We start from the raw sequence: 16,707 nt of genomic DNA, 5'->3' as shown, positions 1-16,707 counted from the left end.
AAAAACATCCTGTAGGCTACCTTGGAGTTGTTGTTCTCGAGTTTAAAACCTAGCTGTTATGGTTCACTATTAACTCCTCCTCTCTGTAACTTGTTCTGGTGTATGGAGAAGCTTTTCCTTTCTTCCATTACAGTAACTTCCACCATTACATTTGCAAAATATGACTGTGCCAAAAAGTATCACTACTACTACAAATATGAAAAAAACTTGCTAGCTTCCATAAAGTGTTATCTTTGAAGTATAAATTGATAATGGAAAGACATTGGTAGAATACAAATAATTTAAGGAGGAAATGTAACAACTCATGAATAGTTGAAGCACTGAGTAATCAGTGGCACATAAACAAGACTGAGAATGCAGCTAGCTTTCACAAGAATCCCTCTTCAGAGCTGTAGAGTACCCTTATGTCAAACGAAAATAAGACAGATGGACAAAATGTAAGTAAACTGTTTATTGATTCAAAATTAACCTATATAACAGTTAATACATTTATTCCAATGTGAGATAAGAAGATTAGAGGTGCTCTACAGGCTTCGACCTCAGCCTGCCCTGAACCAATGTCTTCTGCCTCTTCTACCATTGGGATGCTATTACCATCCTCTTCCACCATTTGGACCGTTGATATCTGGTTCAATAGAAACTGAAACTGAATGGCTCCCTCAGGCCTTGAACCAAACAGAAAACAGAAACATAGGCACAACTGTCCCCAAGAGTGCAGCTCTTCATCCGAAGCAAATCAACGGGCATGGACGTCTCTCTTCAGGGCTCCAAAATCGTATTGGGGAAGATCAGGGCACTACGTATAATTTTTAAGGGCTTCCCAGCAAAAATTCTGCAGCAGGTTCACATGTTGTCAAGATTGTTTTGACTATGCTACATGATTTTTGCTGGGAAGTCCTTATACATCTTCCAAATAGTCCCAATCGCTCCCCATGTGATTTCCATATTTCTGGAGCCCTGAAGAAGGGCATTCGTGGCCATATACACTCCTGGAAATTGAAATAAGAACACCGTGAATTCATTGTCCCAGGAAGGGGAAACTTTATTGACACATTCCTGGGGTCAGATACATCACATGATCACACTGACAGAACCACAGGCACATAGACACAGGCAACAGAGCATGCACAATGTCGGCACTAGTACAGTGTATATCCACCTTTCGCAGCAATGCAGGCTGCTATTCTCCCATGGAGACGATCGTAGAGATGCTGGATGTAGTCCTGTGGAACGGCTTGCCCCACCTGGCGCCTCAGTTGGACCAGCGTTCGTGCTGGACGTGCAGACCGTGTGAGACGATGCTTCATCCAGTCCCAAACATGCTCAATGGGGGACAGATCCGGAGATCTTGCTGGCCAGGGTAGTTGACTTACACCTTCTAGAGCACGTTGGGTGGCACGGGATACATGCGGACGTGCATTGTCCTGTTGGAACAGCAAGTTCCCTTGCCGGTCTAGGAATGGTAGAACGATGGGTTCGATGACGGTTTGGATGTACCGTGCACTATTCAGTGTCCCCTCGACGATCACCAGTGGTGTACGGCCAGTGTCGGAGATCGCTCCCCATACCATGATGCCGGGTGTTGGCCCTGTGTGCCTCGGTCGTATGCAGTCCTGATTGTGGCGCTCACCTGCACGGCGCCAAACACGCATACAACCATCATTGGTACCAAGGCAGAAGCGACTCTCATCGCTGAAGACGACACGTCTCCATTCGTGCCTCCATTCACGCCTGTCGCAACACCACTGGAGGCGGGCTGCACGATTTTCGGGCGTGAGCGGAAGACCGCCTAACGGTGTGCGGGACCGTAGCCCAGCTTCATGGAGACGGTTGCGAATGGTCCTCGCCGATACCCCAGGAGCAACAGTGTCCCTAATTTGCTGTGAAGTGGCGGTGCAGTCCCCTACGGCACTGCGTAGAATCCTACTGTCTTGGCGTGCATCCGTGCGTCGCTGCGGTCCGGTCCCAGGTCGACGGGCACGTGCACCTTCCGCCGACCACTGGCGACAACATCGATGTACTGTGGAGACCTCACGCCCCACGTGTTGAGCAAATCGGCGGTACGTCCACCCAGCCTCCCGCATGCCCACTATACACCCTCGCTCAAAGTCCGTCAACTGCACATACGGTTCACGTCCACGCTGTCGCAGCATGCTACCAGTGTTAAAGACTGCGATGGAGCTCCGTATGCCACGGCAAACTGGCTGACAGTGACGGCGGCAGTGCACAAATGCTGCGCAGCTAGCACCATTCGACGGCCAACACCGCGGTTCCTGGTGTGTCCGCTGTGCCGTGCGTGTGATCATTGCTTGTACAGCCCTCTCGCAGTGTCCGGAGCAAGTATGGTGGGTCTGACACACCGGTGTCAATGTGTTCTTTTTTCCATTTCCAGGAGTGTATTTGCTTCAGACAAAGATGTGTTTGCCTGGGTACAATCATGGCCCTGTATCCAACCACAAACATTTTTCCATGAAGGAATTGACTGTTTTGTCTCACAGTGGGATAAATTTATTAACATTTATGGCAATTACATTTGAAATATCAACATATTATTGATTTTTCTCCACTTGTTTCATTTTCATTTAATTGCCCCTTACAAAAAACACATTTGCATGCACAGCTACAATGTCCCGGCTGACTATATTGTCCTGACTACATTGCCCCAGCACTACTAGTCCACTGGGCTTAAAAATACATAGATACTCTCTGCCCAGCAAACATTCATCAAAGAGGACTAACCAATATTACTAAGCAAAGGGCATCTCAAAAGGACATTTCCTTGTGAGTGTAGTCTTGAAGTACATTATGCTTTTCAAGAGTGCAATTGTCACTTTGCTAATATTTTGCCATAATGGAGTTACATCTATGTAACATACCTATTTAACAAGGATATCTTTCTACATTCCACACTTTTTGTATTTTCTTCAAAAAATAAAATAAATCAAATCTGAATTTCGTAATGTAATGGCATCCAACCTAAAAAGAATAATGGCATGTGGGTCAATGCTGGCAATATCCGCTGTGGCTGAAAATTCCCACTCAAGAGCGGCAGTTCCCATGCAGTTATACCAACTAACTCTGTCCACATCTACCGACTGCACCACTGTCGGTGGCTCGGACAGACATGGAATGCCCACCCTTGCCAATCTCCCACCCGCATGAGTACAACTTGCTGCCCAGGTCACCAGAGGCAGATCCACTGGATGCGGGCATGAAGGTGGAGTCCTCACTGCTTCCATCCAGTCAATGGCCTTTAGTGCCACGACTCTTCCTATTCTGCCATTTCGCCTTCCCATGCATTGTCCTGGGCTCTTCCAGTCCTAAGTGCCCATTTCAGGTAGGAAGGATCAGATATACCACCCCGGAGAGTTTGAAAGCCTGCTGTAAGGTGTGGACCTTGATGATGGCTACTAGACCGCACTACATTAATCCAACAGCACTTCTGTCAAAACTGCAGTGCTGTCTATGAAGACACGCCCAGCCTGCTGACTTGTTAGCACCCATGGCCAATCTTTAAAGCACGCATTGCAGCCACTCAATCAGTCAGTTGTAACTTCCCTGCAATATTATATTGATCTCGCAATGTATCGTTGCCTTGGTTCTAAATTCGCTATGTCTTAGGTTTCAATCTTGGTTAACTCACAGGACTTGTTATTCTGTCATGTCATCTCCAGTGTCTGTCTTTCTCTTATTGTTATCCATCTGTCTATTCTCTGGCAGCTCACCGTTGACACCCATGGCCCGTCGGCCCCTCACTGCAGGCTCTCAAGTCGTTTCCAGTTGCTTTTAATTCCGGCCACTATAGTGCACTGATTCTTCTTCTTTTGCACTGTCTGATGTTACTGCCACTTACTTGTATCAGACATCATCTGTATTTTTTTCCTCTCTCTACAGCCTACTCTTGCTTTTTTTTTTACCCCAACAGCATCAGGTTACAAGGCCCAAGGGTCTTGTCCACTAGAGAAGACGTCAATGCTTCAGATGGTGGAAGAGGATGTTACATAGCATTCCAATGGTAGAAGAAGCAGAAGACATCACTTCAGGGCAGACAGGGCACAAAGCTTATAGTGCACCTCCAGGACACAAAAGTGTAGTTTCCTAGGACTATAGGATTACTGAGGGCAACTATTAAGTCATATCACACACATATTTGGGCATAACCATGCTTAGATATGAAGGAAACAATCACATCACAGGTAAAGGCAGTCTATCTACAAAAGAGATTGCATTCAAAATGCTATGGCCCATACTGGATATTGCTCTAGCATATGAGACCCAGAACAGAAGAATATTCAGGAGATGTAGTCCATTAATAAAGGAGGTATCTTACAAAACTCTCATTCCATCAATATTTGATAATTGCTAATCAGTCTGGGATCCACACAAGATAGGATTGACAGAGGAAATAGAGTCGTCCAAATGATAGCATCATGTTTTGTTACAGGTCTGTGAGATTCTCAGCCGACTAAAGTAGGCGATGCTGCAAGATAGGCATTCTGCATCATGGTGTGGTTTACTGTTCACTACCAAATCGCATACTTTTCTGAAGAGTCAACCAATGTGTAGTTTCCCACTCTATATTTAACAAAAAGACCATGTAGATAAAATCAGAGAAATCTGAACCCACTTAGGGGCTCACACCAGCAATCATTCTTCCCACGAACTATTCGCAATAGGAACAGGAAAAGGGACAAGTACTTTCTGCCACACACCATAAGTGTCTTGCAGAATGTATATAGACATCAGAGGACTAGCAGAAGACATGAAGCATATACAAAGAATAGTGGCATAGTTGGTCACAGACCTTTTCGATTGGCAAGAAAGTTTAACACCTTAACACCCTGAGTGATACTACACATTTCACAATTTTAACAGCAGAAACTATGAATATTCCTAAACATCTAACTTGTAGATATCAAGCCAATACAATTAGACGAGTAACAGTTCACACCGAGGCATACAAGCAGTCACTTCTCCCAGGCTCCAGCCTTGAATGGAATGCAAACAAATCATTTACCAAGACCTGTAGTGCATGATAGTAATGTGTTGTCATTTTCCCAAGTTCAACATCTTTACCAGTCTGGAGGCAGTTTGCCAAGGAGACTGGAGTTATTGCAAGTGGCATAGCACATTTTCTTGGTTCAGGAGTTAGCAGTGTGTTTTCAAAAGTGTACAGCAATGAAGAGCAAAACTACATTATATTATTATTATTATTATTATAAGTTATCAGAATCAACCTGTGTATAAATCAAAGAACACCTTACAACAAGGACTATCCAAAGGATGCACTGCAGTTGCTAAGACACTGACCTCTTATCGGGAGAATGGAGTTTACTCCGTTCGATCACAAGTTTTCTCTGTTCAGCCATTCTGATTTAGATTTTCCATGTTTCCTAAATCATTTCAGGCAAATGCCAAGATACTTCCTTCATCAAGTCTTCAGCTGACCATCAATTCTATCCTCACAAAAGCATACTTATGTATTCTGTATGTACGCATGTTACTGAAATATTTATTTTTATTTTATTGCAGTGATGAATCCTGTATCATTGTCACATGATCCCTAGGTGAATAAATAAAACAAACACAAAGAAATAAAATGATAGAAAATATCCTACACCATGAAGCTCACAGTGCCTCAAAGAAGATGTACATCAGGAGTCTTCCCACACTCTTCTTATATTGCTATTGCTTCTGATACGCATTCACAATCCAAAATAAAATACTTGGTTAAAATCATTCAGAGCTGTGTGTGCAGCTCACCAAAAATTCATTAAGGCAGTCTGCATCTGCAAAGATATTCCATATTCTCATATGTTTGCAACTGATTGTCAGTGTGGTATGATTTTTGCTTTCTATGTACAGCTTCATACACATCTACACATATTTTCTGCTACCTACTTTAATGGTGTGTGGCAGGATACTTCATATACCACATTCAAACCTCTCTTTTCTATAGATATATTATATGTCTTAGCCTATAGTTGCAGTTTAAAAAAAAAAAAACACCTACTAGCTACCAGCTTTGGGACATAATACTATCCTTTCAGGAATAGGGTGCACAAAGAACAACTATATATAAACCTCCGTACCAGTCCAAACATATTTGATTTTACTGTCATGTTTTTTCACAAATGTATGTCTATGTCTTGATATATCACAGAAAAAACATTCAAAACACACAATTATACTGTTATTCCCCTAATATAATACAAACAAGAAGAGGTCCCAGATTGAAGAACAACATTCAAGTATCAGTTGAATCAGGTTCTTTTAAGTTGCAGCTCACACACATCCTCACAATTCTTCCACTGAATCTCAGTCGGGCACATGCTCATCCTATTAGTTTCAAGTTGTCGCTCCACTTTGAACTGCTCCAGACACTTACACTGATCAGCCAGAACATTATGACCACCTACCTAATAGCTGTATGTCCACCTTTGGGACGGATAACAGTGGTGACGCATCATGGCATGGAAGCCATGAGGCCTTGATAGGTCACTGTAGTGAGCTGGCACCACATGCGCACACACAAGTCATCTAATTCCCATAAATTCTTGGGAGGGGGCAATAAGCTCTGAAACCACATTCAATCTCAATCTGGTGAGTTGGGGGAGGTAGGGGGGGGGGGGGGCAGCAGAACATCAACTGGAACTCGCCACTGTATTCCTTGAACCACCCCATCACACTCCTCACACTTCTGGCCTTGTGACATGGTGCACTACCTTGTAGAAAAATGCCACTGCCATTGGAAACATGATTGTCATGAAGGGATGTATGTATTTTGCAACCACTGTACCATACTCCTTGGCTGTTATGGCACCTCGCATGAGCTCCACTGATCTAGTGGGGGTGACTGCTCCCCAGAGCATAATGGAACCGCCACCAGCTTGTCTCCGTCCCGTAGTACAGGCATCAAGGAGCTGTTCCCCTGGAAGACAACGGATTCCCAACCTCCCCTCGTCATCATGAAGAAGGTATCGGAATTCAACAGACTACGCAATGCTCTGCCACTGTGCCACTGTCCAGTGTCGATGGTCACATGCCCACTTCAATTATAGTAGTCGATGTCATGGTATTAACATTAACTAACACGTGCGTGGGTCATCATCTGCCCATCTTTAGGAGTGATCAGTGAACTGCATGTTCTGACACACTTGCACGCTGCCTAGCTTTAAAGTGATATTAGTTCCGCCACAGTTGCCTGTCTGTCTTTTTTTACCAGTCTGCGCAGCCTATGGCATCCAACATCTGTTACCAGGGTTGGTAGCCCAATCCCGTGATGTCTGGATGTGGTCTTGCCACATACTGAAGACACTCACCTCAGCACTCCTCCAACATCCAACAAGTCGTGCAGTTTCCAAAATACTCGTGCCAAGACTCCGGGCCATCACAATCTGCCCTCAGTCAAACTGAGATAGACAGTGCACCTTCCCCATTCTTCACGTGGACAGCATGGTCTCTGATACTATATGCACCGTGCGTGTGTCTGACTAGCAGTCATTCCTTGCCAGGTAACGCTGCTATTGCCTGGACAGGTTTATACGGATAGTAGGTCAGTGGTCATAACGTTCTAGCTGATCAATGTATTCCTGGCCTTTCCACTGTTGGACCTGTTTCCAATCATTGGTCATCAATCGTATAACTGTACATTTGCTTACCAGGTGTACCGGTATGAAATGAGCATTTATTTGTGAAAATGAAACACTAATTTTGAATTGAAAAGTAAAAACATTTCATTCAAAGTACTGACCATTGCTTTCTATACATTTTGACCACCTTTCTGGCAATTTGTGGACCCCATGCCAATAGAAATGTTCGCCTTTTGAAGCAAACCAATCAGACACCCAATTTTCGACTTCTTCGTAGGAATCGAAGTGTTCCTCAGCCAACGCGTGTCCCACTGGTGAAAACAAATGGTAGTCGGAAGGGGCCAAGTCTGGTGAATACAGCAGGTGGGGTAGCAGCTCCCAGCCAAGTGTTTTGATTGTATCCTGAACCAGTTTTGCTTTGTGTGCAGGTGAATTGTCATGTAAAAAAATTACTTTGCCACGTCTTCTGGCCCATTCTGGTCTTTTTTCAGTCAATGCATAGTTCAAATTGATCATTTGTTGTCTGTAGTGATTAGCATTCACAGTTTCACTGGGTTTTAGAAACTCATGATACACCACCCTTTCAGATCCCACCAAACACAGAGCATTGTCTTCTTGCCGAATCGATCTGGTTTTGCAGTCGATGTTGATGGTTGTCCCGGATTAACCCATGATTTTTCCCGTTTAGGATTCTTAAAATAAATCCATTTTTCAACACCAGTAACAATTCGATGAAAAATTGATTTTCTTTCATGTCTTTGAAGCAAAATTTGACAAATGGTTTTTCTGTTTTCCATATGTCTTTCATTCAATTCATGTAGCACCCATTTTCCACACTTTTGGATATTTCCCATAGCTTTCAAACGGTCAGAAATGGTTTGTTGTGTAACATTTAGCATCGCTGCCATTTGCTTCTGACTCAATGTATCATCTTCATCCAATATTGCTTACAATTCAACATCTTCAAACTTTTTTGGTGGTCTTCCACGTTCTTCATTTCTTACATCAAAATCATTATTTCTTAACCATTGAATCCATCTTTAGCATGTTGCTTCTGATAGAGCATGATCACCATATGCGTCGACAAGCATTCGATGCAACTCTGCAGCACATTTTTTTTTTCAAATGAAAACAAAAAATTAATGCTTTCCGCAAATCATCACTTTCTGGTAAAAAATTCGACATTGTTAACACGATGAAAACATATGATGTTGTTTGTTCCATGACTTGATGTATACTTAATATCTTTGACAGATGTCATACCAACCAAACAAAAAAAAATTAAGGGTCGTTCACAACAAATGTTCCCTATCGTCACATTTGTATCTTAAGGCTCATTTCATACCAGTACACCTGGTATTTTAAGGGTAAATTGCTAGTACTAGCAGCAAGTTTCACTTCTCTGCAGGTCTTCCTGTTATAATATTCTTCACCTCTACTTCCATGGGGGCACAAAAAAAAAAAAAAAACTGTAAGGAGTCCTACGGAACTTTCAGATCATTTATGTACATTATGAACAGCAATAGTCTTAGATCACTCCCTCGGGTTATAATTGCAGATTTTTGCCTCCCCTTGTTTTCAAAACAGGTGTACCCACCTCATCCCAGGTGCAAATTGATGTGTTCCTCTCATCCCGTAGGCCAAGTCACCTGCTCTACCTTTAAACCTTCCAACCAATTGCTCTCTCCTCCTCAAGGAAAGAATCAGTAGTTCTGAAAGCTAGGATACTGTTGTGTATTTTTATATGTGCATATCAGCAGTACTAAATATTTCATCTCCTGAAGGTAAGCCAGTATGTTTAATTGTCTCTGCAGCCTTTGTTCAATTTACATGTTCACGTTTATTGCGAAAATTATCTATGGAACATGGAACAAACTAGTCAAAGAAGCCACAATATTGACAAGAACGTCTGTCTTCCACCCAACAAATGAATTTCAAGAATTATGTCTGTTCCACACCACTTTATCCTGCTTTACCTGGCTGACAAATGTATGCATTTTTCTGTGTAACAAATAAGTTCAGTTAACTTTAGATTGGAAAATCCAGTTGAAATACTGACAGTATAATGAAACAGATAGACTGCTTCTCACTGTACAGATGACACACTGAGTTGCAGACAGGCACAGCAAAAACACTGTTACGCATAAGCCTTTGGCCAAAGCCTTGTTCAGAAAGGAAACACACACACACATTCACACAAGCAAGCACACCTCGTGCACACATGACCACTATCTCCAGCTGCTATGGCCTTAACTTTAAATCATAATATAGAGAATTTAACCATTTTCTGCATAGGCCTACTCCAGAAAAATGTGAATGTAAAACAATGGACATTATGCTGCCCTTCATATTACATAAAGGATATCAATGGTGACTGGCACTACAGAGACATTGAGAAACAAATAAAATTGCTAAAATCAAGAAAGGACCTTGGGACCAATATAATCCCTGTCACCATTCTATACACAATGCAAAATTAACCAGAATCTTAACCATAATACACCATAGATCTCTTGAACAAAACCTACGCACAGTGCTTGGAAAATTGTGCAGGTCACTTGTGTGTGTCTATGAGATGCACACCAGAAATGATACACAAAATTGTTGTTCACTATAACTGATAGCTATGTGTTGTAGATCCTTAGAATACATTCTGAGCTCAAACATAATGAAGTATATTGAAAAGTATTATCTCCTCAATACCATCCAGCACAGATTCCAAAAACATCAGTAATGTGAAATTCAGGTGGAAAAGTAAGTAAAAAGGTTCTGAAAAGTAAGTAAGATGGTCAAGTTTTGCATTCTGTCCCTAGAAGGGCCAATTAGACCCAACCAACCACCATGTCATTCTCTGCCAGTGGCATCACTGGATGCAGTAGGGGCATGTGGTCAGCACACTGCTCTCCCAGTTGCCATTCGGTTTCTTGACCTTGGTACTGCTACTAATCAGTCAAGTAGCTCCTCAGTTGGCCTCTAGGCTGAATGCACCCTGTACCACTCCTCCCACCTAGAAAAAAATCCTTTGTTACAGAGGGAATCAAACTCGCAGTTTCCATATGGCAGTCAGTTGCGCTGATCTGTCAGCTATGGAGGTGGACAAAATTGGCACTAAGGGGCTGAATGCAACCCAGTCCATCCTCCCACCACGGACAAATTCCTGGCAGTACCGAAAATCGAGCCCAGGTCTGCCACAGGGGGGGTACGTCATGTTGACCACTTGGCTTCAGCGGCAGACTTCTGAAAAGTACCTACATACATATTCCGCAAGCCACTGTACGGTGCATGGCAGAGGGTACCTTATACCACCACTAGCTATTTCCTTACCTGTTCCACTCATAAATGGAGCAAGGGAAAAACTACCATCTATATGCCTCCGTAAGAGCACTAATTTCTCTTATCTTATCTTTCTGGTCCTTGTGTGAAATGTACACCAGTGGCAGCAGAACTGTTCTGCAAGCAGCCTCAAATGCCGTTCTTTTTTTTTTCTAAATTTTCTTAATAGAGCCTCACAGAAAGAACGCCTTGCCTCCAGAGATTACCATCTCAGTTCATAAAGCATCTCTGTAATGCTTGCATGCTGATCAAATGAACCAGTAACAAATCTAGCAGCATGCATGCCTCTGAATCACTTTGATGTCTTCCTGTAATCCAAGTTGGTGGGGATTTCACACCCTCAAGCAATATTCAAGAACGGATCGCACTAGTGTGCTACATGCTTTCTCCTCTATAAATGAACTACACTTTCCTGAAATTCTCGCAATAAACTGAAATCAACCATTCATCTTGAATACTACCGTACTACATGCTCGTCCCATTCATGTCACTTTGCAATGTTACACCTAGACATTTAATCAATACAACTGTGCTGTATTAGAACAAAAGGATTTTTCCCCCACTCATCTGCATTAACTTTCATTTTTCTGCATTTAGAGCAAGCTGCCATTATTCGCACCAACTAGAAATTTTGTCAAGTCATCTTGGATCCCCCTACAATCATTCAACAACAATACATTCTTGTACATTACAACATCATCAGCAAACAGCCAGAGACTATTGCTCACCCTGTCCATCAGGGCATGATCACATTGAGAATTCGTGCAAGGCAAGATGAAAATGTTTTCTTGAATAGAGAACTAAAGAGGGGTACAGAACAACAGTAGTAGTTACACAGTGCCCCAAATCTCTGAATTTTTCACAGTTTATGTGTCATGGGACCTATATGTATGTAGCATCAACCAAAGTACTCACTGGATACTTGTCTATTACCTAATACAACTTTTCTGAATGTAGCTTGCAGTTTTGGTTTTGTGACTAAAAGTGGATTATATACAGCAAAGAGCAGTTGACTACATATAGTGTGAACATAGATATCAGGATCCATAAAGATTATTCTGTCACCAACATCAATATTTCAGGTGCTGGTCACTATCACACTCAAGCTCGAATAACCTCAGGCATGCCTCAAAGAAGCGTTAGAACTCTTGTTCAAGCTGTATATTAATGACTTGGTAGACAATATTAATGTAACCTCAAACTGATTTTCTTGATGATGTAGATATCTACTCATATCTGAATAACATTCTACAAGTATCCAGGAAGAACCTGGTATGTTTTCAAAGTCGCAAAGACTAGTAACTTTTCGCCTACAATATTAACGACCAACAATTGGAATTACGCAAATCCTACTAATATCTGGATATAACAATTTGTGGAGATACGGAACGGAATGATCACATCGACTTAACTGGAGGTAAAGTAGGTGGCAGACTTCAATTCTACAGTTAGGCTTACAAATCACTTATATATCCCATACTAAAACACTGAAGGATAGAACTAAACAGGTATACTGCATGTAGGCCTATATAAAAAAGGGCAGAACAATGCCACCTAACTGCAAAAACCTACTAACAAGACTTTGAGAAACAATGTTAAGTGTTGGATCTGTGAAAATACTACAGCCCCCCAATGTATTTTTTCTGCAGGATTGGTACTATCTGTACAAATATAGTTTATACTCAGCACAGTGACTGATGGGAGCAACCTTAAACAGGAATTGCCTTTAGAGTTACTTCCATCAGCAACTGCACCGTATGTCAACTTGGTTTGCATGGATAGTAAAGACAAACAAAGACTAATTACAGCTTGCGCAGAGTCATATAAGAAATCTTTCTTCCTTTGCTACGTATATGACTGGAATAGGAAGAAAATTTAAAATGAGGTACAATGGTGTACAGAGCATAGATGCAGGTTATGTTGAGAGGCACAGCCTGGACCTCGTGTAAAGCAGTTTTTTCTACTCAAACAATCCTGATAGTCACATTTTAATCTTGAAATCTTTAGAAATAGGTAAGTAAAATAAGTGATGATACAGGTTTACAGAATTAATGAATTACTTAAAACCAATTTTATATTTTGGGTTCTTATTGATAAAATGGAAATAACAGTACTGGATTCTGCAGATAGTAACCCACATTAAATGGAATTGTTAATGCTTACAGACTAACTGGTGATTCTATCTCCTTTCAACCCTGAGGAGAAGTGCCAATCTGAAACTGTTAATTTTCTTACAAAAAATTTCAAAAAATGTTTTAAACACTTGGATCCTGCTGTACACTTTCATTCAAGTCAAGTGGCAGCACTTCACCGAAACTGAAGCAGTTCTCTACCCCTGTTGGTCTACGACTATGGTGTGACATATCAGCTGAAACCATTTGTCCCTATATTCTCAAACAATTCAGCATGGCAGTTTTTAAGCATTACAACAACATGGTTCATACAAGTGTTAGATCTTCAGTAAAGCTCATATTATCCAAGTTTGTTCTGGCTAGGCATGAGGAGGGGTGTGTAATAATAGGGTAATGCATGAACAGACCAGCAAAAGGGCAAAATTACAAGGCATTCTAAATTGCCTATTGGAAAATTCCCCATAGTTAATAAACATTTTTACGTGTGTACATACTGACCTGGTGGATCCTCTACCATCCTCCATAGATTTAGTTACTGCTTAACACATATTGGTACATTTATCAACTGGATAGAAGTTGTACCCTTTTGAAACATTGAAACAGAGACAGTAGCAACAGCATTTTTAAATCCTGGATTACAACTTCTTGCGAATACAACAACAGATAATTACAGATCAAGGAACACAATTTCAATCTAACACATTCTGAGCCTTAGCAAATATCTGTGGCAGTAAAATGACTAGAATGGCTGCATACTACCCACAAGCTAACAGAAAAGTTAAAAGGCTTTGCTGTACACTGAAGAGTCCACAACTAAATGCTGTAACATGTTACCCACAATATTAATGGGCTAAGGGTACACATTCTGGAATGCAAGCAACACTGCAGTGGCAGAAATGTAGTACACTGAAATAACAAGGAGAATTCTTCTCGGAACTTCATATTACAATGGACATTGATTTCCCAAGTTTCATAATTGAACTGAAGAAAAGAATAAATCACATGAAACCTACAGAGAATTCCCACAAGGACAAAGAAACTCATTTCATCCCCATGGTTCTTGAAAGTACAAGTCAATTGTCCTTGTTGCAATTGATAAGTTAAAGAGTGGGCACACACATCACGCACCACCAGAGGGCACCATGAAACACATCAAGATGACACCTACGAACACAACCAACTCATAAACACTGTGCCTTAATGACATCATAAATCACAACACAACACCCTTATGTCAAAGGTCAAAGCAGATGGGTGAAATTGGGCACTTCCATTGACCCAGAATGAGGACTATAAACAAATATGAGAAATGACTTGTAAAATAAAAAGTGTTGCTACAACTGAAATAACTGTTTGGTTTCATCTGATTTTGTATCAAACATAAGTGATATGAACCTTCAGGGTTTGGCTTAATTAGAATGCCTACTAAACAATAAGAGATAAGACCCCGTAGTTACGCATTTCTGGCCTTTTCCATAAAATGATCTATGCTTATTGTCAAAAGTACAATCATACAGGCTATGAACTGAAATTTGTGACTGGACTGAGAACTTTTTGGTACGGAGGATACATGTTATCTTGGATGGAAAGTCATCGTCAGATGTAGAAGTAACTTTAGGTGTGTGTGTCAGGGAAGTGTGTTTGGACCGTTGTTGTTCACGTTGTTTATTAATGACCTTGCAGACACTATTAACAGTAACCTCAAATATTTTGGAGATGATAAAGTTGTCCATAATGAAGTACTATCTGAAAGAATCTGCCATAAATATTCAATCATATCTCGACAAGATTTCAAAGTGGTGCAAAGATTGGGAACTTACTTTAAATGTTCAAAAATGTAAAATTTTCTATTTCACAAAAATGTAGTGTCCTATGACTGCAATAATGCGCCATTGTTGGAATCAGCCAACTCATACAAATACCAGGCTGCCTCGTAAGGTTATGAAATGGAAAGATCACATAGGTTCAGTTGTGGGTAAAACATGTGGTAGACATTAATTTATTGGTAGAATACTAGGGAAGTGGTATCATCTACAAAGGAGACTACTTACAAATCACTCATGTGTCCAGTTCTAGAATAGTGCTGAAGTGTGTGGGGCACATACCAAATAGGACCAACTGGGGATGCTGAATGATACAGAGAAATGCAGTACGAATGGTCACAGGTTTGTCTGATCCATAGGAGAGTGTCACAGAGATACTGAAGGAACTGAACTGGCAGACTCTAGAAGACAGATGTAAACTATCCCACGAAAGTCTATCAACAGTGTTTCAAGAACTGGCTTTGCAGGATGGTTCTAGGTTCAAATGGCTCTGAGCACTATGGGACTTAACATCTATGGTCATCAGTCGATGGTTCTAGGAATATACGACAATCACCTACATATCGCTTACATAGGGACCATGAGAATAAGATTAGAACAATTACTACATGCACAGAGACATTCAAAGAATCATTCTTACCACACTTCATAAGTGAATAGAGTGGAAAGAAACCCTATGAACTGGTAGAAGTGGGACGTACCCTCTGCCATGCACCTCACAGTGGTTTGCAGAGTGTGGATGCAGATGTAGTTACAGGATGAATGACGCACACTACGACAGCATCATTTGAAGGATTTTTGAGATGTACAAATGAGACTAAAGTAAAACATCATTTAGATTTTGGTTATTATTTACGGTGATTATGTGTTGACAAACGGTAATATTGTAATAAATTTCAAGGACATGGCAGACCTCAAACTTGACATTCCTGTAACGGCCAATTTATAAAAAATCGTCGCACATACGAGTGTAAAAGGATACATACGAAGTAGGTTGAAAGTAGAAAGGCTTTTGTTTACTAACTTCTTGCTTCAATTGTTAACATACTTTCAAAACACCTGAAAGTAATTCTCGCAATTTCATCCACCCACACAAACTAGTTTCGCTAAAGCCATCACCTGTGAAGTAAAAGAGTCAGTTTTAAAAAACTTAACATACCATCTGGCAATACAGGATCCGCTTGAGAGACAGGCACTAGAAGAGAATTTTCCGAAAAGTTTTCGAATGGAAAGCCACTCCCAGCAGCAAATAACAAAGGGTTATTTACGACTTTTGGGTTGTCACGTCTCGCTCTATCGCCCATTTCCAAACAAAAATACCTAACCAAATCCTCTCAGTCAAAACAACTGTATAAACAAGTTCGATTCCGGAACATCTAAGATTACAATTTAAAGATATTCCTAATCAACAGTATCAAAAGGACTAAGTGATTTCGAAGACTCGAACCACCTCTGACTGTCTCGTGAGAGACTTTACTTATTTATTTATTTAATAATTTATTCCCAGTCATCACAAATTCGAAGATTTTACAAATACATGAAAATAATAATTTGACCACCATTGTAGATACTTTTTATGGCACATATAGGTAGAAGCACAATATCGGCCATACAGAGTCACAGACTATGACAATGTTCATAAAAGCGCTACTTGAAACTTTTGACAAGGATGACTGCGTCCAGGTAGACTTGTACAAGGTTTTCACAATGATGAGTTTTGACCATGAAATGGCACTATACACGCTGGAAGCACTAGGCGTAAGAGGAACAGCAAACAAGTGACTTTAGTCTTACCTGATAAACAGGAATCAGAAAGCAGAGATAGTT

At 41.1% G+C, this 16,707-nt stretch overlaps 1 protein-coding gene across 1 annotated transcript in view; it reads right to left on the bottom strand.

Moving 5' to 3' along the window:
* Nucleotides 1–16,246, bottom strand: part of LOC126187708 (phospholipase DDHD2) — a 208,278-nt gene extending 192,032 nt beyond the window's left edge. Inside the window, exon 1 of the mRNA XM_049928952.1 lies at nucleotides 16,040–16,246. Coding sequence (XP_049784909.1) covers nucleotides 16,040–16,184 — 145 coding nt within the window. The 5' untranslated portion in view covers nucleotides 16,185–16,246. The remainder of the gene's footprint in view (nucleotides 1–16,039) is intronic.
* Nucleotides 16,247–16,707: the final 461 nt, after the last annotated feature.

Source organism: Schistocerca cancellata, chromosome 5 (assembly GCF_023864275.1).
Source record: "Schistocerca cancellata isolate TAMUIC-IGC-003103 chromosome 5, iqSchCanc2.1, whole genome shotgun sequence".
Taxonomy (NCBI): Eukaryota; Metazoa; Arthropoda; class Insecta; order Orthoptera; family Acrididae; genus Schistocerca; species Schistocerca cancellata.
This window is presented reverse-complemented; position numbering and strand designations above follow the sequence as displayed.